General features: G+C 42.0%; 1 protein-coding gene across 2 annotated transcripts in view; it reads right to left on the bottom strand.

The window, feature by feature from the left end:
* RB1CC1 (RB1 inducible coiled-coil 1) overlaps positions 1-27,339 on the bottom strand; it is a 40,554-nt gene that overhangs the window by 3,514 nt on the left and 9,701 nt on the right. Inside the window, exons 2-22 of one of the 2 annotated variants that reach the window (XM_061123298.1) lie at positions 26,914-27,028; positions 25,872-25,992; positions 24,800-24,926; positions 24,486-24,656; positions 21,493-21,695; positions 19,673-20,099; positions 16,459-16,629; positions 13,607-13,791; positions 13,256-13,442; positions 13,094-13,175; positions 12,911-12,972; positions 11,594-11,697; positions 11,065-11,191; positions 9,076-10,976; positions 5,496-5,661; positions 4,839-4,947; positions 4,528-4,756; positions 3,909-3,963; positions 2,993-3,040; positions 1,756-1,814; positions 98-234 (exon numbers count right to left, since the gene is read on the bottom strand). In XM_061123298.1, the coding sequence (XP_060979281.1) occupies positions 98-234; positions 1,756-1,814; positions 2,993-3,040; positions 3,909-3,963; positions 4,528-4,756; positions 4,839-4,947; positions 5,496-5,661; positions 9,076-10,976; positions 11,065-11,191; positions 11,594-11,697; positions 12,911-12,972; positions 13,094-13,175; positions 13,256-13,442; positions 13,607-13,791; positions 16,459-16,629; positions 19,673-20,099; positions 21,493-21,695; positions 24,486-24,656; positions 24,800-24,926; positions 25,872-25,942 (4,621 nt within the window). In that variant the 5' untranslated portion in view covers positions 25,943-25,992; positions 26,914-27,028. The remainder of the gene's footprint in view (positions 1-97; positions 235-1,755; positions 1,815-2,992; positions 3,041-3,908; positions 3,964-4,527; positions 4,757-4,838; positions 4,948-5,495; positions 5,662-9,075; positions 10,977-11,064; positions 11,192-11,593; positions 11,698-12,910; positions 12,973-13,093; positions 13,176-13,255; positions 13,443-13,606; positions 13,792-16,458; positions 16,630-19,672; positions 20,100-21,492; positions 21,696-24,485; positions 24,657-24,799; positions 24,927-25,871; positions 25,993-26,913; positions 27,029-27,339) is intronic. The other variant, XM_061123299.1, reaches the window with a different exon arrangement.

Genomic DNA, 27,339 nt, shown 5'->3' on the forward strand with positions numbered 1-27,339 from the left:
CAAGAAAGCAGATGGAAGCAGAGCTCTCCTCTTGCCTATGTAACTCTGACACAATCAGGCAGCACACACCGGGATTATGTCTCAGTGAGACACTTACCGCCCTCTCCCGGCCTGAGGTCCAGGGCGGGCAGGGACTCGGCGTGCAGGAAGTAGAGGGTGGGGCTCACGGTGAAGAGCACGTAGTTGTCGTGGCGCTCGTCCAGGATGATGAGCACCAGGTCACCCACCTGGAAACTGAGCAGAGGAGCAGCTTCAGTCACCTGAGAAGCCACCGCCACCCCGCCTCGACGGTCTGCTTGTGGACGCTGCAGGGCCCAGCCAACGTTTAGTTATCAGTGCAACAGCAGGTGTCTCAGCTACCTGACTGCTCACGCAGTGCTGGACATACACGTATGTTCAAAGGGTAACACCAGCAACTGTCAGAGACCAACATAACACACACACACACACACACACACACGGCTTGGGTGAGGAGGAAAAAAAATACCCAAGTTCACCTAGTTACAGGAAGAAGGTACTCATCCAAACCTAGTATTTTACAACAACGCACAAAAATAGGGGGAGCAAACGGGTAGTCATGGTGAGGAGGGAAGCGCTAACTCGTCCAACAGTGCTGCTCCAGGCTCTGAGGAAAGTCCCCTCGGTCTGGGAGGAGAGGCAGCAAGGAGACCGGGTATGATGGCCTGGGGTTTCAGATGGCGTCTGTCTGTCTCCTCAGGGTCCTTCAGAATTATCTTCGAAATACCAGTTCAAAATTAATTTGGATCTCAGACAACAGTGGTCCTGAACCTGATAAATCATTAACATCACTAGGGAAACTCTACAAAGATAACAGTCTTTCCTTCATTAACTGTTTATCTCAGAATTAACTGCCTGCCTAAAAGAATAGGACCAGACATGTTCAGGACAAACATCAGAAGACAACACCTCAAAAGGGAGGGTGGGCTTCTTGGAGATGGTGTTTTTGTTTTCAGCTCATCTCTCTCATTTTTGAAAAACTGTAAGTTGATTTGACTTGACATACAGCTGGTAGGGAAAGACAGATACACCCAGCCCTTTCAAATCACCGAGTTTAATGTCAGTAACCCAGACATTTGGTTGACAGATCTATTAGAGACAAAACAGAAAGTCTTGTTTATTTTTTAAGTCAGTGCTAATAAGCAGTGCATTATTGATGTGTAGCATATCAATAAAACAAAGTCCAAGTAATAAAAAAAGGAAGAAACACTGCAACTTAAAAAAATCAAGAGTCTCCAATCTAAAATGAAAAAGATGAAGGTGGTAAAAGGGATTTAAAAGAAGTGGCAGCAACTGAAGAGGCTTCAGGAATGCAATGTAAGTGACAATTAAAGCTAGGACAGGAAGGGCTTCCAGTATAATCCCAATGTCCCCAAATCCCAATGCAGGAGACATTGGAGACCCAGGTTCGATGCCTGGGTGGGAATGATCCCCTGGAGAAGGAATCCAATATTCTTGTCTTGGGAAAGCCCATGGACAGAGGAGCCTGGTGGGCTACAGTCCAAGGGGTCAAGAAGAGTCAGACACGACTGGGCACAACAGCGTCCCCAAAATAACACAGAAAAACCTTGCTTTTCAATTAAAAAAATATTAATTACAAATGAATGTATAACACTCTGTTGACTGAAACTGAAGTTGAAGGGTTATAGTCACTGAAACACATTTTCATGAACAATTCAGTACTATTCAATTTGGCAATTTTTTTTTTCACAGAAAAAAAATAAACACAATACTTACTCTCTAATGGCTATCTTCTCAGAATGCCTCGAGGATACGGAAGACATGCTCTGAGACATCTGGAAGAGAACAGTTCAAAAGCTTACATAAGTCACGTGCTCTCTCCGGGCACTTTCTAGGCCTGACTGCAAAGACTTCTTCCACTATGATGTGTGGTCACGTCTGCATCCCAGCTTTCAGGGCCCAAACTCCCATGCTTCATTAATGTAATGCCTTTCCTTTAACAGTTACTCTCAGTGTACAAATTTACCTATACTTCTACTTATGCTATTCTTAATCAAATTTGGCTGGATTAAAAACTGGATATAGAATTATTTTATCAATAAACAGATACTTAATCCTAACAAATATCAGAAGGGAGGAGCTGATGATTTCAATAAAAGTTTATAGCCCACAATTCTGAGCAAGCAGCAGCCCAGGAAGGGCCTGCCTATCATCCTCCCCTGCAAGCATCTAGGTGGGAGGGGACGGGGCTAACTGGTCTCAGTGGGGCTTCAGCCCACTCCTCACACTGTTACTTGATACAGGGCACGTGGGTCCCCAGGTCTGGGGGCCAGAAAGGATGGCAGGGACATCTAACCCTCCCAAGCAGAGTGGCCCAACTCTAGTCACGCAAACCAAGGACAGATAAATGGCTTTCCGTCTTAAACACTGAACAGCACTTACAGTGTCCTGGGCACTGCCCACTGCTCTGGGAGCGCAGAGGACACAGTGACGACGCCCTGCAGGCAGAGTCTCCTCCCCCGGGGACGCAGCCCAGAGCACATGGGGAGCCGCTGTGGCAGCAACTTCTGCACCTCTTCCTGAAAGGATCTGCTTCAGGCACACAGACAGCAGATAGCCTTAAAGCTGCTGTGGTCATAAGTTCAGGACTGACAGTTTAGCAGTTATGGAAGTAACGTGGAAATTTTGCTGCTCGAGTTAAGACAGGCACATGCAAGAAACTGGATGCCTCCATACAAGACACTTTACTTTAAAATAACTCCACTCTAATCAGTGCCTTAAGGTATTGAACACAGGCCTCAAACTGCACCCATTGCCTCATAAATCCTAATCATTAGAGTATGAAAAATGAAGCAACTGCTTTATTAAAGCACGTAAGACTGACTTGTAAAACTGATTAGTCAACGAAACCTACCAGGAATGAATTAATCAGACCACACAACCTTCTGATCTTCATAATGAAATGTGACACAAACAGTTTAAATGTCAAGATCAACTGGGCGAGAAAGCTTACCAGTCTCTGATTTAACCGCTTGTTTTCTTCTTCTTTCAACTGTAGTGTCTGCAGAGAAGAGAAAGAGACACCATGGTTTATGCTCATAAATACTCAAATCCAAACACAATGGACTAATGCTAATCTCTAGTATAAAAAGATCTTGGGGACATTCTTTTCTAGAGAGTCTCTCCAACTGTTTTATTTACCAGCATAAAAGGCAAATGGAATAATTTTTAGGTATACTTCCTTATGTTAGGTGTTCTCAAAGCTTAATCTGCATTAGAAGCCCTCGAGGACTTGCAAATATACACTACCGAGATCTGTCCCCAGAGGCTGTGTTAGGAGGTGGGGCCCAGGAGGTGGGACCCACAGTTACACACACAGGCAAGCAGACGTGATGACCCTTCACTAACAGAGCACAGGGGAGAGACCGGAGCAGCGAGGGCACACGTCTGCACAGTTCAGACTCCGAATCCTCAGACAGTTATCTTGTGGACAGCAAAAGAAACTGTTAAAAATCTTCAAAGCCTAAGCAATGAAAAGTGCTCTATGAACAAAGAAAGGCAAGTCTGCAACTAAGAAGAAATCCCTATTGCCATTTTTTTCTCTTCACCTCAATCAGTCCCTATAAAAAAACCTAACTTTTCTTCATTATTCACATAGTCTATTTTTGCCCTATTTTGGAAAACACTTAATACTTAGTTTTTGAAAATTAATATGTGGAATTCACACTTAAACTGTGTTGCTGAATCCTGAACTGTTACCAGCTACTAGGATCAGAGATGACAGAGCTTCTCAAAAATAACCACAAAATAACCATTAAAAAGATCTAATATATAAACACACACAGTCTGTTCTCGTGTAAGGTCGCTTCACTGCAATCCAGAGTGAAGGCCTTACCCACTATGCTTCAACACGGACAAAACGCACTTACTCGTTCCAACAGCATTATCCGCTGTCTTTCTTCAGAGAGCACGTGGACGTTTTCTCTAAGAGAAAATGAATTACTTTAGCCATACTGACAAATAAAACTGTTAACATACTTAGAGTGCACAATGAGGTGGTCTGAGACACGTGTACTGTGCAACACTAATCCACACCCCACTCACCTCACATGACTACCTCCTCTCTGCACCCACAGCCCTGGGGAAACCACACTCCTCCTTCTCCACTTCTACCTACATGACTTTCATTTCAGATTTTACATGTAAGTGGCCACTCCATCCACCACGGCCTCAGCCCCATGAATACACCTGAGCCTCTGGTAACCCCTGCTCCCCAAGGCAATGGGCTCAACCCTGGAACCCCTGCAGACACCAGCCCGGCAGCCGTTCCTGACTACCTGTGGACACTGCAGGGACACCACGGCACCCTGTGAAACAAGCCCATATGGGCTCCCACAGATAACTAGTAATGGTAACACAGCCTGTGCCATAGCCAATCCACCGGGTCTAGCTCCCGAGTCCGTGGGCTGCGGTCACCACGAGGGCTGCCCAGCCCTCCCACCCTCAGTGCTGGCTGGCCATGCCTGAACAGGAGGACAGGGCACTCACTGGACAGACATCGTGCTGGTCTCCATGGCTGAGTCTGGCCTCCCCTCACCAAGGGTGTCGAGGGCCTCCACCGGGGGCTCAGGCGCACAGGCCCCGTACAACTCTGGGGCTGCAGCCATGCCCGGGGAGGGCACGAAGGCACCGCCCCGCAGCCGGCTAACCTCCTCTTCCAGTCGCTTCTTCTCCTCCAGCAGACGCGCACGGTCCTCAGACAGGGACTCGATCAGATCTGCAGCCGGGGGTGGGGACAGAGTTACCCATGGTGTGCATCCGTCAGAGCCAAAGATGCCGCACTCCTGAGGCCCACTCACCTTTGTCCCGCTCCTGCTGCTGCATTGTGCTCTTGAGCTTATCACTGAGATCATTGATTATGTTTTCTTTCCTCATTTTCTCTCTTGTTAAAACAGTGTTAAAATTGGTCTGGAACAACAGAACGAGAACCACTCACATGATCTGAACGCACAGGGCAGTGACGGACACAAAAAACACACTACATCTATTTCTGGTGGTACGTCTCGACATGGAGAAGAAAAGTATCCTTCACAAGGTGACATTTTAAATAAAAATGCCAGCTCATCACATGGATAAGAATTAACAGCACACAATGGAGAAGAAAATTTCACAGCTTAGAGAAAAAAAATTCAAATATTATCTATGTAGTACTATAAACACTTTCATTTGCAAAAATCAATGTGATGTGAAAACATTAAATGATTTTGACAAGATCAGGGAGGAAGCTAGGAAGTCAGAAACAGAATTTACATTTCTTAATTTCTAAACTAGGACTGTTTCCTTTTTGAAGTACTCATGTGAAATAATGACTGTTAAAAAGAAAATGCTTTTAAATATGAAGAAGATACTTTGCAAATACCACCAGGATCAATGTAGGAAAAGTCACACTTAAGACAGCAAAAACCTCAACTACACAGACACACTTGTTAACCTTCTCAGTCCAGGAGTCCACACACCTGCTGCTCAGCGATCAAAGATGTTCGAACATTCTGCATCTCCTCATTCTTCCTTTTCTCCTGCTCTTCAAGTTGTTCTAGAAACTTAGCTTTTTCTTCCTGGAGCTTTTCTTGAAGTTCAGCAACTAGGCTTGAAGAATCTTCTCTGGCAGATTCCATGGCATGACTTTAAAAATTAAATAGAGTATTATATTTTTTCCCCAGTATTACAGATATAATCACAAGTATACCAAGTATCATAATTAGACGACACCAGAAATGCTAAACATCTTCCTTTAACCTAACAGTATTTAACTGGTGTTAAAAGATCTTTCTATGTCAACTCTCGTTTTTTATCCACCAACAAAAGAGAAATAAGTGCCAGGGAAAAGCCTAATACAGATCACATACTCCCAGCAGTGTGGTTGAGTGGTTTATCCAATATTTAGGATAATCAGTTTCTACAGCAAAAGGCAACATTTTCAATATAAAAATCAATATACTTCAAGAGCTCAGCTTCAAATTCTAGTTTTACCTTCCTTGTAACTGCCAGACACAAGACTGAGAGTTGAATAAAAATACACCTGCAGAACACATCTGTTGAAGAGCTTTCATTCTTTAAACAGGCTTTGGTTCATTTTGTTAATGAATAAATAACCTTAAACTAAAGCGAAACTTAAATGTGTACACATAGTAAACTGACATATGCCTGAATTTAGATTCACTTCTCTCAGAACTTGCTCACCTCCAAAGGGTGCTGAGGGGCTGAGAGGTGAGGTCAGCGAGAAAGCGCAAAGCCCAGGCTGCTGGTTATTTTATCTGCTTTCAACCTCACAATCCTCTACATCAGAACTGCTTGTCAAGTAGATACTCTCATCCAAGGTGTTAAAATATCCCCAGCTCAAGAGGCTGTCGTGTAAACATTCTCACACTATCCTAGCAACCAAGTTAATGGAGGGTTTTAAATGTACATTTATTCAATTTAAAAGGACACTTCAATGTTTTTCCAAGTTTCTCCTTTGGGGCTGGGGAGGGGGTGGATTAAAAATCACAGGCAGCATCATTTCAAGGTCACTGAGGAACCAAGATGGAGCCAGGGACTTTGCTCACTAAGAAAACAGACTTGGGATAAAATGAGCCATATGCAGGGCTTACATATGAGCATCTCTTCATACTGTCTGCTTAATGTCTACTTCGTGCAGGTAAGTGACACACCTACAGTTACAGTGTAAGCCAACTATTGTGGGGAAAACAAAAAGCCAAGTTCCAGGCAAGTAGGCAGGGCAGAGGGAAGAGAATGAGGTGAGAGGCGAGGGGGAGGCAGGTCACAAAAGTCTAAATGGACTACTGTAACATATAAGATGAAGAAGCAATAAGGTCCTGTTGTACAGGGAACGCTATTCAATATCCTGGGATATGCCTTAATGGAGAAGAATATACATATGCTTAACTGCATCACTTTGCCACACAGCAGAAATTAGGATAACGATGTACATCAGCTATTAAAATATTGTGTCCGACTCTTTGTGACTCCGTGGACTGCAGCCCATCAGGCTCCTCTATCCATGGAATTCTCCAGGCAAGAATACTGGAGTGGGTAGCCAACCCCTTCTCCAGGAGATCTTCCCAACACTGCAGGCAGATTCTTTACAGTCTGAGCCATGGGGCTTCAGATTATACTTCAACTATGTGTCAATGAAATAAATTTTTTAAAGTTAAAAACAAAGTAAGTCCCTGGCAATCCAGTGGTTAAAACTCCATGCTTCCAAAGTAGGGAGCATACGTTTGATCCTTGATCAGGGAACTAAGATCCCACAGGGGCTGGCATGGCCAAAAATAAATTAATTTTTAAAATTAAAGGGAAAAAAAAAAGGAATTAGCAACTACTTGAGCTATCAGGGCAAGACACAGTGGGTGAGCTATCAGGGGCGTGAGCCATGAGAACCCACAGCCTGTCAGCACAACAAGATTTCTAAGTATACAGCAGTTCAGGCACACGGGACGGCCTGTCCAAGGTAAGCGTGAGGATTTCTGAGAGCCAGAGGCAGGATAGAGCATATTTGAGTTGCTGCTCCAGCTCCTCCCCTGAATACCTGTGCGCCCCCTGCTGTGGGAGCATTTACCCACCCCACCACTCCCCCCACCGCCCCACCACCAACAGCCCATACCCGTGCGGCTGCTCTGCCAAAATGGACACTGAACGGAGCTTTGTCAAGTCCTACGGGAGAACCATGGTTGAGGCCCTTCAGATTCTGAAGCAGGGAACCTGGCTTCAGGCTTGTACCTGGTCTGTGGAGACTGACCCCTGCCATGGTCTCCTCAGTTACCATAAAGTGGACACAGCCTCACTCCTGGAGCTAGGACACTCAGGTGACACGGTGGACACAAGGTGGGGTCCACACAAGTCCCGACAGCACTGGGTAGGTATGGAGGGGCTTCCGTTCCCCCACGGCAGCCACGGCGAGCCTGCAGGAGGGCCCGATGTCCAGAGGATTCTCAGAGGACTTCAAAGCACGATGAGGAAGGGTAGGATGAGAGGGAGTGCAGTGTCTGGGCAGTACCCCACGAGGACCACAATCTCTGACCGAACACTGTGCACCATACTCTTCACTGGCCCCTGGAGGACCCTGGTGCTGCCGGCCTCCCTGGCCTTCTGTGGTGACTGCCTCGACCTCTGCATCCCCCAGGCTCTGGGGACACTCAGAGGTCCAGTTCCTCTAAGAGCCTCCAATCCCTCCAGAAAACAAACAGAGCTTCTGTTTTCAAAATGGACTTTGAGGTTCAACTGTGCACCAGGATATGAACAGTATACAGCAGATAGTCAATCACAAGAGACTGCGTATAAGTGATAAGAAGCGGCTGGAGGTTAAATTACATAAAGCACATACACCTAATACAGATATTCTCTTGGAAGAATTAACGATAGAACCAACTAATAATGCTCTAGAAATTGTTTATTAGGCCACAAACCCCCTCAATATATTTTAATGAGTAGAAATACCGAAGACCATTTTCTCTGATCAAAGGTAGTAACATCAGGCAGCAACAATAATAAAAAGGCAAAAAACCCCACCACTGTATAAAACCCAGAATTTAACATTATCTTTTGAATCACAGAGGAAGTAACTGAGATTGTAATATCAGAAAATAACAACCAGGAAGCGAGTCGCAACCTAGACTTTCCTAACTACTGCTCTTTTATACGTACATACATACATGATTTTAAAAGAATGAAAATCAGTAACTTTCAAATGAAAAATTTAGGGAACAAACTACAAATAAACCGAAAGGAAATTTATATGTTAAAAAAGGAAAAAAAGATCCTGAAAACATTTGAAATTTTCAAAATTGATTTCTCTTGAAATCCAAAATACAAATCCATTTTTAGAGGCCATCCCAGTGGATTTACAATGTTACTTCTTTCAAATGTTTTTAAGTAACACAGACTACTTTAAAAAGGACATCTTTACTTCACAAATATCTCAATGGTTACTTTTACCTAAGGTAAATGAGGAAATTAAGGTACTGTGATTACATACACAATTAAAATTTGAATCACCAGACTGTAATTTTATGATTACAGACTGAAGTTCTTTCTTACCTTTTTGCTAATTGACTCTCAAGATGTTTAACTTTCTCTAACAACTCTTTCTCAACAGCTTCTCTTTCCAAGTGCATTTCTTTTTTGGCAGTCTCAATAGCAGCTTCTCTTTCACAATTAAGCCTCTGAACTAGCCGTTCGCGGTCCCGTTCCTGTCTCATGACAAATTCCTCTTTGTCTTTCTCTAGCTTCTGGATAATAGCTTTGTACATATCCTCTTGCTGGGAGATTTTCTCATCTTTTTGTTTTTCAAGAGCACTCAATTCTAAGTCCAATTTACTCTGCAGTTCAGCTAATTCTTCTTTCAGGCCTTTTTCTATTTCAAATGCTTGCTGATACAATGATGTCATTTTGTTTAAATCAGTTGTAAGCCTATCAGATTCTTCTTCATGTCTACTAATTAACTCGGAAATGCACTGATCTTTTTCAACTGTCATTAAAGTTCTCAGCTCTGCCAAGCCCACCTGATAATTTTCATTATTGTCGTGAATCTTTTGGTTTAGTTTACTGATCTCTGCTCTCAACTCTTCGGTCTCTTTTTCAAAGACAGACTGCAAGGTCTTCTTCTCCTGGGCTCTGCTTTCTTCCAGCAACATTTTTATCTCGTCAGTTTCTGCTTCCTTCAGAGCCAGCTCCACCTCCAACTTACATCTCGTGTCCGACAAATCCGAAACCTTGAGCTTTAACTCCTGGAGCTGCTGCTCCTTCTCCTGGATGACTGCGGCATGAGAGTCTTGGATCTGCTCAATCCTCTGCTGGTTTTCCATTTCTAGTTTCTCCAAGCAGAGCCTGTGCTCGCTCACGGCCTTCTCCAACTCCTGTGTGTGACGGCCATGCAGTGTGTCCTCCAGCTCCTTCAGATGACTCTGCTCCAGGCGCTGGAGCTCTGCCCGCAGTAGCTGGAGCTTCTCGTCATTCTCCACGTGGAGCTTCTTCAAGTCCTCCAGTGCAACCTCGTGCGACTGCCGCAGGGCTTCCATCTCACAGTGCTGGGTGTGCACCGTGCGCTCCATCTCGAGCAGCTTCTGGTCCTTCTCTTTCTGCAGGCAGATGACGGCTTCCTTCTCGTGCTTGACCAGAGCGAACTCATTGTCCTTATTCTGCAGCACCTCCTCCAGGCACACCAGGTCCCCCCGCAGCTTGGTGATCTTGCTCTTGTTGTCTTCACTCTCCTTCACCAGAGTAGCAAGCCTGCCCTCATACTCGCTTTTTAAAGACTCTAGTTCTTTTTGATGTTTTTCATGTAGTGTTATTTCCAAAGAGTGCTTTACTTTGTCGATAATGCTTCTTATTTCTACTGCTGTACACTGCAAGGAATTGGCAAAGTCGCACTGTTCCTTCTGCACGAACGTCCGGAAGTGGCAGAAGTCCTCCTTCAGGGTCTGAATGCTGAGGTGTGAGTCGTGGGCGGATGTGCGGCACCTCCCCAGCTGGACGCTGAGGGACGCGTGGTCGCCCAGATCCTCCTGACTGGGGGCACTGGTGTCCTGCATCCGTCTGCTGTCAATGGCATTGATGACAGAGGAGTAGAGGGACTCCACCATCATCTCCGGGCTCTGCGGGTCACTGATGGGGTTTGGAGACGATAGCTGCTCCTCTATGACAAACTCATTCACCGCAGACATAAAGTCCGACTCAGGACTTTCTGCTAGTGAATCCAAGTCTAAGGAGGCCTGGTGGAGAGTATGCTCTATATTTGGATGGGGGATAGTCTCAAAGTCGAACGTGTGGGCGTCGATGCTGTCTGGCGACAGCTCCTCTAAGGGGCAGACCGCAGGACACAGGGGATCCTGCACGGCGAGTGGAGGCGGTGTCCTGGGTGAGGTAGTGGTTGTGATTCCTGTCGCGCTTTCCAGCCGGGGCGAGGAAGCCGACTGCGGGGACGTCTGACTCGCAGAGGCCTGAAAGAGAGAGGGACAGGCTGACCGAGCTGCGACACAATAGGCATGCATGCTAACGGGGTGAACCACTGCAAAGAACTGGATTTGCCTTTTGTTCACTCAGCAGGTCTGTAATGGTCTGTGACATTTCATCCAAACTTTGTGCTGCCTTTACCAAATTATGCAGAGCGAGTACATGCTGGTGGAGAGGTTCAAAGTCACAAAGTAAGGGAACCCTGAAACAGAGTGCAACCAAATTAGACTTCTGATTTCTTAATGATAAAGGGATAACTACAACCAAATATTGTAATCTGTGCCCAAAATGACTAACCATCCTCTATCAATCAATACCAAACAAGTTTAAGAAGACTAACACATTACCATGCAACAACACAGGTTACTATCAGAAAAAACTAATTTCATGTAAGGCATTAATTTTCTTCTACTTTATCATCTTCGTTTTCTGATCTTTATTTTCTAATCATCTTTATATTGCCTGCAAGCTTCCCAAAGGAGCCATGGAAGAACCAGACCATCACGAAATCCTCCTCTGTTCTGGAGTTCCCTGCGAGCACCGGTGCTCTTCCCACCACCCAGGGCAGCAAGAACATCCCAAGGTGGGAACTACAGGCCTTTACCTGAGGAATGGCTGAACTTCAGAAGGACAAAATGATTGCAGAAACTGTAAATCTTTTAATGAAATATCTGGAAGTTCACAGTCAAACTTTCGAGGCTTCTGTGTCTATATATAAAAAAAATTACCAAAAAATATACAGGATAATTTTGTATATGATTTCTTACTATGTATTGACTATACTTATTATATTTCTTGTTATAAATACTGTATTTCTTACTATATAATTCAATACAATAGATAATTAAAAATGCTTCAAATGATCTACTCATCCCATAGAAACAGAATAAGATGATCAACTACAAATGGAGGACTGCTCAATGAAGAGACCATCTCCGAGTCTGAAACAGGGATGCTGGGCTTGCTCCCTCTCTTCTCTGCTCTCATCATCTTTTCACAGGAACGCTGTTGTTCCCACCTACATTAAAGGAACCCATCTGTCTCGATACCACAGGCTATTCCCAAATTTCCACCTGACTGACAGCTTGGTCAGCATAGTCCTGAGGCCTACCCTGGCCCTCCATCTACTTTTGTCACCACTGGTGTGTAGTGCTGTTTTAAGGCAAAAGACTTTCTTTCTGATGTAAAACTTCCTTCCATACCCTTTTCTCCAACTTTTTTTTTTTACATTTTCCAAAGTATGAAATCTTAGTCAGCTTCTTAAAAAAAAAATCACCTACCATTCTTTTGATTATTGCTGAGAAATGCAGCTTTTAAGACAAGGCCATGGCCTTAGTCATGACTTATGCAGGGTTCCCCATTAAAGGTGTGTGTGTAGGAAACCCTGCCCGTTTGCAGACACACAAAAACACAATGTCTATAGCCCTAAGGAATCCTGTAGCATGAAACATGCATGACCGTGAAACAGCATGTGTGAAGAGAAAACACGTGTGTGAGGAGAAAACAGACAGCATTTCCAAAACTTATTTGACCACGGAATTGTTTTTTGTTTTTTTTCATGTAATAAAATTAGTGGTCCCATTCTGGTTTAGAAATACAGGGACCTATTTTTCATGGCTTTGATGAAGATGACTTGATTGGGGATTGTCCAACATGAATGAAAAAAAGGGAAGCAGGGGAAGGAGAGGAGGAGGGAGACAGACCCAGTGAGGGGGAGAGACTCCATTCCCACCCATCTCAGCAGTGTCCTACGACGTCACAGTTCCGAGCAGAGAAGACTCCTGACCGAAAACTATGAATTCATCTTAGAGTCAAAAACGCTGTTATTTTGATTAAAAATTGGTTTCTGATAAATATCTCCACTTCTGAAACAAAGGTCTGAACACACAGGACTTAGTCATGTTAGAAAACAAATACGTACACAAAAGGATGGGGGCCAGGAGTCCAATCCCCTGAACAGACGATTTCTTAGAAAAGACTTCCCTGTGTAAAGAGATTAACACGCAGTTACTCTACAACTCCGGCTGCATAGTGCACTCATAGCTACAAAATAAAACCAGCACTTTTTCTTAAAAAATGTAAGTTATTAATAAAAAACACTTACTAAATAATTTCCCAAAGGATTCCCTTTTTGACTTCTCAGCCTCATATAACTGCTTTCCGTCCTTGACTAAAGCACCGGCCCACTGAGGAAAGGAGAGCACGTGTCAGCATCAGCACCAACTCACTGAGGCCCAGACACAGTAAACAGAGTCAGCCTGCGTACCTCCCTGTAGTGTTTTATGAACATTTTTCTCCTGACAACCTCGACAACAGCTAAGCAGTACATCTGAGGAACTGTGCTCAGAGCTTCTACTATCTTGACTCTCTCTAAGAGCTCGATAACCAGGCGGAGCAAGGCCTGCAACTTCTCTCCATCCTGATCAGCGTGGAGCATCACAAAGCAACACCACCTGCAGAATGAGATCAAGACGCACAGACTCTGAAAAACCATCCGGGCCCATGGTTGTCAACCAACAAAGTACCTCAGCATGGTAATAAAATCACACCATCACTTGGGAGAAATACGAAGTGTCAACTCTCAACACCCCAAACCAGCTGCCTGAGAAGCACTTACTTGAGTCTGACGTGAAGGTTATTTGCGAGCTCCTGTTTGGCAGTGGTGCACTTCTGTTTAATGTCCAACAGCTTTCTATGGTTTTGCAACATAATCATCAACTGATTTGCATGACTCAGGCACAAATCAGGTAGCACAGATGCATCCTTCAAGTTTTCAGCTCTCATCTGATTAGCTAAAAATCCCTTTGAGAGAAAACATTTTAAAGGATATTAACTTTCATTAAAAACAGGAATATTCGTTTAAGAGGCAAAGCTTCATATTAGACACAAACTGTTCTCCTTTCAAATAAGATTTTAAAATCTCCTATGTAGTAAATGGGTCCATAGCAAAAGATTCAGAGTTTTGAAGAAATTTATGCTCATCTAATTCTGTTCAATTTTCATGCTTAAAAAAAAAAAAAAAGAGAGAGAGATTCAGGAAGATAAAGCAACCTGTCCAAGGACACAGCAGGCAGATGAGAACCAGAACCAGTGACAGTAAACCCCTGCTAGGCTGCTGTGCAGTCAGAGCGCAAGGGAAGTCACACAGGGTCACTGACTTCACAAGAGATTTAATCTAATCAGTGATATCAACAGTATACACTTCTCCCAATAAAGTAACAATCAGTTGACTGCATCACTCACTGAAAAGCCATTCCCCACTCCAATAATCCTGGGCTGTTGTACACCTTATTCCACTGACCTGTGTACATGTCTTCAGAACAATGAATTTCCACAGTATTATTTTGTAGGAAAAATAATGATTAGACTCTTTTCTTAGCTATCCTTATTTATTTTCACAAGTAAGCCTTGCATCTTTTTGTTAGGTAAGGATTGTGCTTAGGCTGTAGATTAATTCAGACACACGTATCAAATCCAACAGCAAACAATTCAAAAAAATAAGTCTAAAGACATCTTGAAGAGACATCATGATGAGTCACTGTAGTGACAGCTTTCTTCCTGTTCTATTTACTGAACAGTTAACATGCTAGGGAAGTTTCGGGGTGTGCACATCCATGTTACTATCACACCTGCCACCGTACACAATTACATTTGTAGGGCTCAAGCTAGTACAGCACACGTAGCTTCTTTCTGTAGTTCTTTCTCTTTACTGTTTCATGTTTTTCTAAATATCATGAACATAAATTTAGGTTTAAATGATTTGTTAAAGTCAAGATGGTTCAATATCTGAAAACAAGACAATTTTAGTAATAATAATGTTATACTTTATTTTTCTTCCAATATGTTGCAAGATTAACTGTGGCTATGCTTTTTCTGTAATTTAGTATAAAAAAAAAACTTACTGCTTTAATCTCCTTTGATAAAATCTTAAGAGGTTTTCAATACTTTTTACTGAATCCAAGGAAAATACTACATCAATCCACAATCCATGGAGTGCAAGCTCAACACAGGAGAAATACAAAGAAACCCACAACTCACCACATCACAAACTGCTAAAAACCAAACCAAAGGCAAACAGCTACAAGTGAATCACTAATAGCCTAGAATTCCCTATCAAGAGAAAATATCCTTGAGAAACAAAGGATTTTCCAATGACTAAAACTGAATTTACCACAAGCTGGAAATACTAAAGAATACTTTACTGTAGAAAAGTAGTGTAAGTTGCTCAGTCATGTCTGACTCTTTGAGACCCCATGAACTGTAGCCTGCCAAGCTCCATGGGGATTCTCCAGGCCAGAATACTGGAGTGGGTAGCTTTTCCCTTCTCCAGGGGATCTTCCCAACCCAGGGATCAAACCCAGGTCTCCCACATTACAGACGGATTCTGTACCATCTGAGCCACCAGGGAAGCCCATTTTTAATGTATGATAGACTTTAATACATCAAAGATAAATGTATCATTTAAAGGGAAGACTGCTAATACATTAAAAAGACAATATATTATGACCACGATCAACTTATTCCAAGAATCCAAGGATGGTCCAAGATTAGAAATAGAATGTACCTTCCTTAACCTTATATGGCTTTCTAATAAAACAAGGGGGAAAAAAACCCACCAGATAAACACTGTAATGGTGAAATGTCAACCATTTCCCACAGACCAGGAATTAACCAAGGACGGCCAGTGTAACATCTATCAACACTCAGCACTGCACTGGGAGGCGGTGGTGGGGGCGGGGACCCATTCAGTGCAAACACAAGATGAAGAAATCAGTTAAGGCGGCTGGATCCAAAATTAAGGGACAGAAAAAGAGAATCTGGCAGTTACAGGATCAATTCAGTCCATAAACTATAAAAACATTATAAATATTTCAATCATGGTTAAAAATTACAGAACGTCACCACATGGGGAAAACTTCCAGGTCAGTCACTCTCCACAATCCCACCACCTTCTCATGGTTATAAATCTAATCTGGTATCAGAGTTCCTGGAAGTGAAAGTAGCTTAGTCATGTCTGACTCTGCGACCCCAGGGACTATACAGTCCATGGAAATCTCCAGGCCAGAGTACTGGAGTGAATAGCCTTTCCCTTCTCCAGGGGATCTTCCCAACGCAGGGATCAGTCTCCCACATTGCAGGCGGATTCTTTACCTGATTTCTTGGAACATGGCATTGAACTAGATCTCCTAACGCTCCCCATTTTCCTGAAGCGGGAGCAGGAGGTGCTCAGGGATCACGGACAGGGGCTGTCGGCGTGTGCAGGGCTCCCTAACGCCCAGTGCAGCCTCAGCTCAAACCTCTGAACGTGAGGAACCGGCCGCCTCCTGTTCTACCAGAGCCAGTAATACCACCATTAACAGTACTCACGGGTGATGTGGAAACACAGGGCACAGCAAACAAACAGTGCATGTAAAAGACTAGTCTAGAAACCACAAATCCCCTTTCCTGAGAGAGGTCTGCAGTAAGCACCTGAGCGAGTTCTTTCTGCTCGTTGACCAGTCGGCCGCAGCTGGCAATCATCTGGTCCAGGGCGTACAGCCTGTCCTCCAGGCCCTTGATGGCTTTCATGTTCTGATTATCGAGATTGGCAATAGTCTGACGGCATTCTGCCATAAAGGGTCGAATGATCCGGGGATCAAGCTGAGTGACATGGAAATATGTATGAATGAAATTTTCAGCCAAGAGCTTAAAAGACATTTCACACTATTTTGATACACATCTTTAAAAAAAAAAAAAGTGATAGTAAAGATTATAGAAAAGTGGAAACATAAGAAATCAAGGTTATATTTCTATAAGGTCAAGAACAGAGTAATTACGATATTACAAAAACACAATTTTTACTGATTATATTGGGATACTTAAGAAGCAATCAAGTTCCAGGCATACACCTTTCAACTCAAGCCACAATTCATTCAATTCTCAACAGCCCCACCGAAAATTCTATTTTCAAGGTCTTATGAAGTAGAGCAAAATTAGTAACAAAAACATATTCTTTGGTCATTACCTGTCTAATCAATTCAACCTCCCCCCTAAAACATATCAACATCTTCAAACCTCCCTCCCCTTGGCAGTATCTTTATTTTCGGTTTGCACTCTTCCAGAAATCTTGTTTCATCTCTACACTTTCTTGCTGTGTAATCTCTCCTGTTGCTGGACTTTAATCCTCTAAGTTTCCAGGAATTTATGTAATTCAGGAACCCAAACATTTCTCTCCACCTGCTCCTCTCCCCTCAGAAGAACACTGCACACTGGTGTTTTCCATGCAGATGGCCCTCCACTGGCTGCTCTCGGGGCTCATGTGTGGCCCACCGGAGACCACCTCCTCCAGTTTCAGTGTCACCTCCGCTGGACCCTGCTCCTCTTCCGCCTCCTCCATAAACAGGCGATCCCGGAGGGTTCTGTGCGGTAACCCATTTCTACTACTTCTCACAGGGTTTCAGCAGTGACTGTAACCAGAATAAGGTAACTCTCAACCTTTTTCAACCCTTTATCTTCCCACCAGTGTCCAATCCATGTTTCTGCCTGTCTGCTAGCATCTCCACGTGGACATCAGCCACGATCACTGACTCATTAAGAGTTGTCCTCTGCTCAAGTTCCTAAATGGCTTACTTCTGCCCAGAGACACAGAACTGCAGATGAATGAATCCTGAGTTTCTCCAGCTAGGTCTCTGTTCATGCTGACTGCCCAACGAGCTACTGAAGCCCACCTCTGCTCACTTTGAGCAGTCCAGTCAAACACATCTTCCCTGAACACCACCGGCTAAGGGACCATAAATTATTTATTTTTGGTATAGTGTTCAGCACGCTGACAACACATGGAAGCAATTAAAAATGAACTATTCTACAGTTACCCAGAATTCAGTGTAGTCATAAGCAGCTGCACTTCTAAGATCATGAAGATGTCAACAGCCCTTATTTAACACGGGAGGCATCTGCCTTGTACGACAGCTAACTAAAATGTGTGCATATGTGAACATTTTCTGTTTTCATGGTGAGTCCAGTGCACACATACCCAAAGTACTGACTAACTATAAATTATTAGGGTGACAAAAGGCTATAGAAGATGACTAAAACAGATTTCATCTTGGGCAAAATTATGACACATAAAACAGCAGTGCTTAAGGAAGAAAAAAACTCCGGACCATATACTGCTGGTTACAATGTTCCTGTATTTCATAACTCTGAGAGAACAACACAAGTATACAGACGAATATGGAAGTGTCTTAAGACTCGTTCAATTCTGTAGGTGTAAATGAATGTGAATTTTCATCAAGCCAGACAAGGATTACTGTTTCTTCTCCCTTGTCATATAAAGTGAATAAAACTTGAGGCTTTGCTAGATTTCATTCAGACATGCAAACACACAGCCACCTGTAAGCCCTTTAAAAAGAGGCTGCCATGGCCTAGAGGCCTGTTCTCAGACTGATGTAAAACTATAAAAAATGACACTTCATTCTATCACAAGCACATGACTGATTTTCCACAAACACAAATGGAATTTTCAGGCTACTAAAATATCAATAGTTTGAATAGAACACTAGCTTTCATTCATTTCTGGCAGTAATCTTTGCATAATATATTCCACACTTCTCTACCCTGGCAAACGTCTTAACTGAAGCTTTCTTTGACAACAAATAATAAACGGCCAAAATGAAAGCCACGCCCACAGGACGTCATCAAGGACGCGGGTGCTGAGAGAATGACGACTCAGACTGCACTCCGCCTTCAGCAAGAACAGAATGTTGCTGTTTCCAGGGGCCCAGACCTGTGTGGCCTTTCTCCCAACAGCCAGCCACAGACCAAGCCTCTGTCCGACCGAGAAGTTCACCTTCATGCACTGTTTCATCTGGTCCGCCCCACTGACGCACGTGACCCACCAACTTCCTCTCAGGCAGCCAAGATTTTCTACCACTTACTGATCAGGTCTGAAGAGCTTTATTCCAGATTTACTCCCCAAGTTTAAAAGCTTTTATAAGTGTACTTGGGGAGAATATAACCCTAAGCACAAGTCACTATGATTACAAAATACAAGTAAAACAACAATGTCTAAGTTCTGACTTTTAAAATATCTCAGGTGAATCTAAAATTACTTCTTTTAAACATCAGAGGCCAGTTGCCAGGGTGGGGTGGGAGCCTGATTAGAAAGAGGCCCACGGGATTTTCTGGGAGGTAGAACAGTGTTGTCCTCCTTTGGAAGCTGGTTCCTAACCACTCAAGACTTGTATATTTCACTGAATGTAAATCATTTTCGGTGTAAAACAATTTAACTGTTAAAGATATAAACAAAATTATATCTCAGCATAGCTGCAGAGACAAATTACAGGAGATATTAAAAAGTCCAAGTGATACTACAGGACCATGAAGAAAAAAATTCTAAGTAGCACCACCACCACCAAAACCATCCCCACTGGAGTGGACACTTCAAGGCTCGGCCCTGCATAGAGATTTTACCTATATTACCTCTAGTAATCTTTCCAAATTTGCTGTCAGTTTCATAAGTATTAACATTATCCATTAAATGATTTGGTTTGTCCAAAGTCCTACACGTGGTTATGAAGTTTCACTCCAAGGCTCAAGGCACCCTTTCTCCCATTACTGTACAGGAAATACTTAGTGTAGGCAATGTAACTTCAAGTGGCGAAAACAACACAGTGACACAAGAGATCAGACTAAGACTCCTCACCCTGCTCATGGAATCAAAGCACTTCCTGACCAAGGACTCGACGTCATTAGGCCTGTCCTGCACGTTGATCCAGTCCAACAGAGAAACATTAAAGAAAGGCAGGTCCCCCTCTTTAGCCTCTACTGCAGCTGCGTCCTGCTGGGCAGGGCTTGGACAAGGCTCCCTCACATCTTTTCCACTTTCAGCATCTGCGGTGTCTGGGGCTACATGCTCCACAGACGAGTGAAATGAGGTTAAAGAGGGTTTGCTCGTTGCTGCCGGTGTATCAGGAGAGAGCACCAGTTCAGTGGAGGTCTTCGTCTCAGCCTTTTCTGAGCCTTCGCGTTCAGGCAAGGAATCCACTCTCCCCAGACATTCCCTGTAACTGTGTCTGGTGAGGCACTCCAACAGTGGAATCTTGGCCATGACTGAAACCGCAGTTCCTAAACTTAAAGTACAAAAGACCTGTCAGTAAATCATGGGACTGTTCAAGTTAGAGGTTAGCATTTTGAAAGGAAGAGGTTATCACTGCACAGAAATCTCACCCCCTCTCTCTTAGACTACATGCATCTGAGCAGTCCACTAGGTGTCCATTAAAGAAAGCAGGGAGGAGAGTACCTTTACACAGTGAGACCCTCTAAAGCAAAGGTACCAAGGCCACACTATGCATATGGACACTCAGTTTTTAACTAAACTTAAGGTATAAAAAAGTCAAACTTATAAAAAAGATTTACTATAGCAATCCCTTAAAGTTTAATGTTTTATCTCTAAGCTAATCAAACATTTGAGATATAATGAAAGCAGAGGATAAAATTAACAGTTTTATTAGAGATTAAGGTCAACTCTTGGGGTTATCACACCTTGAAAGTAGACAGACTCGCAGATAGATACATGTTGTCAAAAAACATAAAGCAAAGATGAAATCTTGACGATTTAACTGCTATAAAAATATATATAAAATCATTCATGCTCCTACATTAACATGTGAGATGACTAGCCCCTGCCTCGCACCCCTGAACAGTTACTTGAAAAGGTTATTACAGAAACTTTTAAAAGCTCTTTCCAGTCTTAATCACTCTCTTCCTTTCCAAGATGTGTCCCACTGTCATCTCAAGACCAAAATGTTCTAAATATTCATACCACAAAATACAGAAACCTGAATTAATAAGGCCCACTTGACTTCAAAAAAGAACATGCTACTTCTCTCCAACTCTAATAAAAAATTTAAGAAAAACCGAACAAAAAATGAATACAAGACATTGAAAGCATACATGTACACACACAACAAAGGGCTACATTTGTGTGGAATTATTGCCGTATTTTTTACATCCATTATAGCCCTTTTAAAAAAGAACCAATGGGTATCAGATGCTTACATGCAAAGAACCAAAAAAAAAGAATCTAAATGAGAACTGGAACACAATGGCTCTTTTCCATCTTAGCAAGCCTACATTATATGGCAATATTTAAAAAGAAAAAATTTTCTTTGACTAGCATTTGAAAGCTTTTCATTTGCATTTTGCCTCACTTTATTGGTAGCAAGGCAAGAAACAAAGATTCTTGGGTTTCTAAATAATTTCAAAGTATAGAGTCTTTTACATAAAGAAAATACAAGAAAACAAAATGTGGTAAATCCATATAATATGTGGAGGATAAAACTAACCATAGTTTTACAAATTTTACACTCCATAAAAGTCATTACAGAAATCTCAAAAAAATAAACCTCAATTATAATAAACATGTGGCCTACTAGAAATGAAGTGACCATTACTAAAAGTACTGATAAACTGCAAAGATATTTTAAACAAACATCTTATTATCCATTTTAATGGCAAACATACTGAGTAAGTTTTAATTTGATGTCTTCTACGGATTGCAGATAATTTGAATAAATACTTTCAAATTTGAAAAGCAGCTTTTGGTAGGAATTTGAGCAATCTTCCAGATTGGCCATGATTGCAGCCCAGCCTTGGTGCTGAAGATGTTCATCATGGACCAGACCTTCACAGAAAGAGCAGAGTTTCTTGGCAACTTCATACATTTCCTATGTTGGAAAAGAAGAAAAAAATGGTAAGAGAAGGCAATGCCTATGTACACGTCTGCACGTGTGTACTTAAGTGCATGCATGAATGTGCTCTGAACTCATGTCAAAGGAAGCACTGTTCAGGACTGTTCTAAGTTTTGGCTCCTGCCTGCTGCCATGGTAACAAGGAGGAACTCACACCTAGGGGAGGATACAGGGCTGGAGGTCTGCGCAGAGTCAGGCAACAATAACCATCAAAAGTATAACTGTGAATTTACACAAGGGAACATACTACATGGCAGTGAATACAAAATTGCAACTACACAACTGAGTCTCAGGAACATTGCACTGACTCAGGTCAGTCACAAAAGGAGTCAGGACACCGATCAACTTCACGGAAGAGAATAATGGGGACTGAACGCAAGGGAATACATAGGAGGGCCATGGCTGATGCCATATTTTTAAATCTGTGTTCACTTTGTGAAAATACAATGACAGTGAATATCCAATTGTGATACGTGCATTTTCAAATATTTATGTTAATAAACAATACTCTATTATTAATTTTACTAATAGTAAAGACAAAAGTCCAAGGTCACACAAGTAACTGGGAAATGTGACTCTGGAGACTGCACTCTGGATGGTTAGAAGACAGAGCCTGGCAGTCCAGGGGTGAGGAATACAGGCTCTCACTGTTGGGAGCCCATGTTCCATCCCTGGGTGGGCCATCTAAGATCCCACAAACCCCGCGGAATGGCCCAAAACACAAGTCTCTAATTGCTGATGCGGTGGACAGTCTGAGCCGCAGGTCACAGTCTTGGTTATGTACAGCAGCTTTTGGGGGAATGCTACAACCTGAGGTACCTTCTTCTCTACATTTCCCATTCTTCTTTCTCCTTATTTTCTTACCTACACCTGGACAGTGATCTTTCCGAGCAAAACAAATAAAACCCTGCAAACTCCCCTCATTCCCCAAAATCAAAAATGCTTCATCACAGCAATTAACTAATTAAGCTAGTGAACACTGTGATTAGAATATGATCAAGAACATTAAGAATATCTTTCCATTTGTTTATAATGTTTTATGTTCTAGAATTGAATAAGCTTTTGTTGATGGTGCTATTGAGAATGCAATATATTTCCCATTTCTATTCTAAAGGAGAACCAATAAGAGAAATATGAATAATGTTTATATATTTTTATCACATACTCCAATCAACCTTACAATTCTTTCTGATGTATTTTTATTAAATTCTCTCAAATTTACCAAATATACATATTTATCATATCACCTAAAATGGATGTTTTTAAATGGCATGCAACTGTATAACCTATCTTTATTAGTTTATTTGTAGACCAATAAAAACAGAAAACATATCTAAAGAACTTTAGTATATAAATTCAGTTGACAGATTGGCCTTTAAAAATAATGCTGCCTTCTAAAAACCATTTCCAGACCCTTTAATGTTTATTAAACATACTTCAGAAAGATGAGAGATGAGGTTCTCTTTTTTATGTTGCATCTCATGTGAAGAATGAGTCAGTTTCACAAATGCATGTACTGCATTAAAACAGATTGCTAAGAAATATATTTCAGAAAGCAAGTATTCATACTTACTAGTAGTTTATTATTTTACTAGTTTATCTTCATAAAAGGTAAATACTTATTGGTTGATTCTAAGACATTTTTTATGTCTGAAAGCAACATGTGTCCCCCTGCTGATAGCTTACAGCTAGTATTACAGCAAAGTACTAGCAAGTCAAAAACAAACACAAATAAACAAAAATGAAACCAAACGACTGGGAAACAACCCATAGGGTTTGCAAGCAGCAATACGAATATGTATCAGGAAGAAACTGGGTTCTCCTCCAGGACCTGACCATGGATACAAGAAAGAACCACACTCCTTAAGCTCTCTGCCTGTGTCTGTCTACCTGAACACAATTCAAGCAATGTTCTAAAGTTATCATCTGCATATCATCCTCAAGGAAAGATGGTAAACAAATGTTTCAGATAGTTGTTCTGCGCTAAGGTCCTGTAACTGTAGAATGACTAACAAAGTGTGTACCTGAAATTATAAACCAGACAGAGGCATCACAAAATTATCTTTTCAAAAAGTTTGCTATTTTTCATGTTTTGGGCATGCTTCTATAATTTAGACTGCTATGCTATTTAGATCTGAATGCTTTTAGAAGTAATCAGTTTTTTAGATCATTTGCTGTTGCCTAATTGTCCACAAAAACATTACCTCATTATTTTGTTAAATACACCAGTTTTAAATTTTAAACTGTATATTAAAAAGCAGAGACATTACTTTGCCAACAAAGGTCCATCTAGTCAAAGCTATGGTTTTTCCAGTGGTCATATATGGATGTGAGAGATGGACTGTGAGGAAAGCTGACCGCTGAAGAATTGACGCTTTTGAACTGTGGTGTTGGAGAAGACTCTTGAGAGTCCCTTGGACTGCAAGGAGATCCAACCAGTCCATCCTGAAGGAGGTCAGTCCTGGCTGTTCACTGGAAGGACTGATGCTGAAGCTGAAACTCCAATACTTTGGCCACCTCATGCGAAGACTTGACTCACTGGAAAAGACCCTGATGCTGGGAGGGATCGGGGGCAGGAGGAGAAGGGGACGACAGAGGATGAGATGGATGGATGATATCACCGACTCGACGGACATGAGTTTGAGTAAACTCCGGGAGCTGGTGATGGACAGGGAGGCCTGGAGTGCTGCGATTCATGGGGTCGCAAAGAGTTGGACACAACTGAGCAACTGAACTGAACTGAAATATAAATAATATTACAATTACCACTGCAAGCTGTGTCCTTGAAGCAACAGTGTGAAAAACGGCAGGCATCATAAGGGACTCTTCGACTTTTATCTCCATGTCATTTTCTGTTGAAAAGGTAGTTTTAGGAATAGCAGGTAGACGCTCAGATAAGATCATTTCCTTGTTAAAAAGAAAAATTGGATTTGTGTCCTAGAGAAGTAAAAAACAAAAACAAAGAAATGAAATAAACTGATACAGACACAGAATATGCCCACTGCCCTCTGTAGGAGTCAGACCCCAGCTCCCAGCCGCTGGAAAGCTGGAGCCCGCCCGCGTCGAGGTCGGGCACCTACCGTCCCGGCGCTGTAGGTGCACACCCTGCGGTCGGCAGCCATGCACTCGCCCCCGTTGACCACCAGCACCTGGTGCTGGATGGCGATCTTGTACTTGCTGTGGATTGCATGCTTCAGGTCAGCCACACTTCAGAGAGGGAGGGGGGCAAAATCCGTTATTTACATTTGCCTGAGGACGGCCTTTCTCTTTATCAAAGTCACTCTGTGTAAAAATATCTGACAAATGAACTTCAATCAAAAAGTTTCCCCCAAAACCGTAGTAAGATATATAAGCTTATTGTTCCTGCAACTGGATTCCACAATCAACAAGCCAATCATAAACAACTACAAGGTCAGTAAACCACCCATGTGCCACATCTAACACTGAGCCCACGAAGTGCAGCCAGCAGAAATATTTATTCTGTGATCCTTACATAACTAGCAACGCTGCTTATATTAGCGTTTGTTAAAATCCTCATGTGATGTGGAGAGTTCAACAGACATCCCATTACATAAAACACATTAAGTGGATACCACATGAAAATTGCTCCCTTTTTCTCATCTTTCAAAAAACCATTCAATTACAAGTCAAATCATATTTGACTTTCAAATTTACTTTCAAAAAGTAATTTCATCCATTAAAAAAGATAGGGTTTATCCCAAATTTTACTCTATCATTAACAAAACAAACACTACTGGCTTTATTCATGTAAAATAATAAAAACAATGATGAAAAACCATAGGACTGGTATATGCTGGTTTATACAGCTAGCAACAATCCCCTCAGCAGTGCACTGTGAAATTCAGGAAAACAATCAGCTATGAAAACTTACTTCTATTAGACTGCTTTGGTTTCAAATCAATTTGTTTACTGTGAAAATATAGTCACACAAACAACAAAGCACAACTGAACAAATTTAATGTTAACATTTTAGAGAAAGATGACAATTGTACATGTAAACAATGAGGACAAAAGATTTAAGACTTTCCATGTTGCCACTCTTATTTAACAAAGGAACAGTATCTTCAAAATCAAATCTTTAACTTTCTACAAAATGAAAAACTGATGAGAATCAAGGAAAACATAGCTCACGTTTGCACTGTAAGTTCAGTGTCAAATGTCAGGGTGGTTCCAGTGTTCACCAGAAATACATACAACTTCATGATGGTTTCCTGGATTCTGTAAGCTTACACTTCACACTCTGATACGGTTACTGAAAGAAACAGACAAGAGAACTGGTCAATTTACAAACACATGCATAAATGCGGTTATGTTCCCGTAAGACAGAGCACAGTTATAATACACAAGCAACAAAAAAAGAAAATAGGATTTGATGTCTAACATGGCTAACTGGATAATTCAGTAAACCTGGTGCTTAAAAAATAATAATGAACAGTAATGAGGCTAATGAGAGGCATCACTTCTATCATGAAAAAAAAAATAATTTATTTCAGGAAGAAAGAGGCCAGGAGTTACAACATTAGGTGTATATTTCACACTGCTCTCATGTACCACACAACATTAAGAATAAAAATTTAAAATGTGGTCAAACATTTTTCTAACTCCAAAAGTTCCCGCCACTTCTTCCTTGGAACAACAACAAAAAATAGCTTTAAGGTTAAACTTACTAACAGCAAATAAGAGCCACCACTTGCAACAGGAGGGACAGACTTGATTAATCCAAGTTCCACCTCTGCGCTGAGCTAGAAACACTCCACACAAGAAACACTGGCCCTAAGAGCTCATCACTTTGTGGAACAGCAGAAAGTGCATAGGATATCTGAATATTTAAACCAACTCTGCCACTACCCAGTTATCCAAGTCAAAACCCTACATATAAATAAAGCTTCCTCATGTATGAATAAAGGGGCAGATGTCAAGAGATAGTATTTTATTTTTTAACAACTAGAGGTAAAAATCCCCAAGATCAATGTAAGTAATGAAAGAGGACAAAAAACTAAATTTTCAGAAACAAGTAGCTATCTTTCTTTATGCTCTTTCCACATGAGCTTACAGTAGAATTATGAGGGAAGAAGGGGAAAGGAAGCAAGGCTTTAAAATTAATGTTTCCAAAATCATTATTTTAAATGCATTAGATCAAAACTCCATTATAAAGGCAGGAACTGTGACTCACCAGCAGGCACTGTTAAAAGGACTACCACTGTTGTTAAGAAGCAGATTACAAGTGGCTTATGTCTGCTTTGCTTGATATTGGCAACTGAATGGCATTACTGGTTAAACTCAGTGAACTAGAAAAGAAAAATTTCTGGATTATTATAGAGAGAAACAATTCAACAATAACAACAGCATGCTCTTCTGAAAGAGTGATCTCTACTCTTCTTCACTGAACCACAAGCACATGACCTTAACCTACACCATCCCATTAGAAGACATCAGACAAAGTCCCCAGAGAGCTCCCCAACACTGTCGAAGCCTACAGTCCCTTCTGTCTTTAACACACAATGATCCCCATTACTTGTATATTTAATACTTACAGTTTCTTCTGTAAAAGAGGAATAAGGGTACCATAGCCCCAAGCCTCAAAGCCAGCCCCTTGGAC

Source organism: Dama dama, chromosome 21 (assembly GCF_033118175.1).
Source record: "Dama dama isolate Ldn47 chromosome 21, ASM3311817v1, whole genome shotgun sequence".
Lineage (NCBI taxonomy): Eukaryota > Metazoa > Chordata > Mammalia > Artiodactyla > Cervidae > Dama > Dama dama.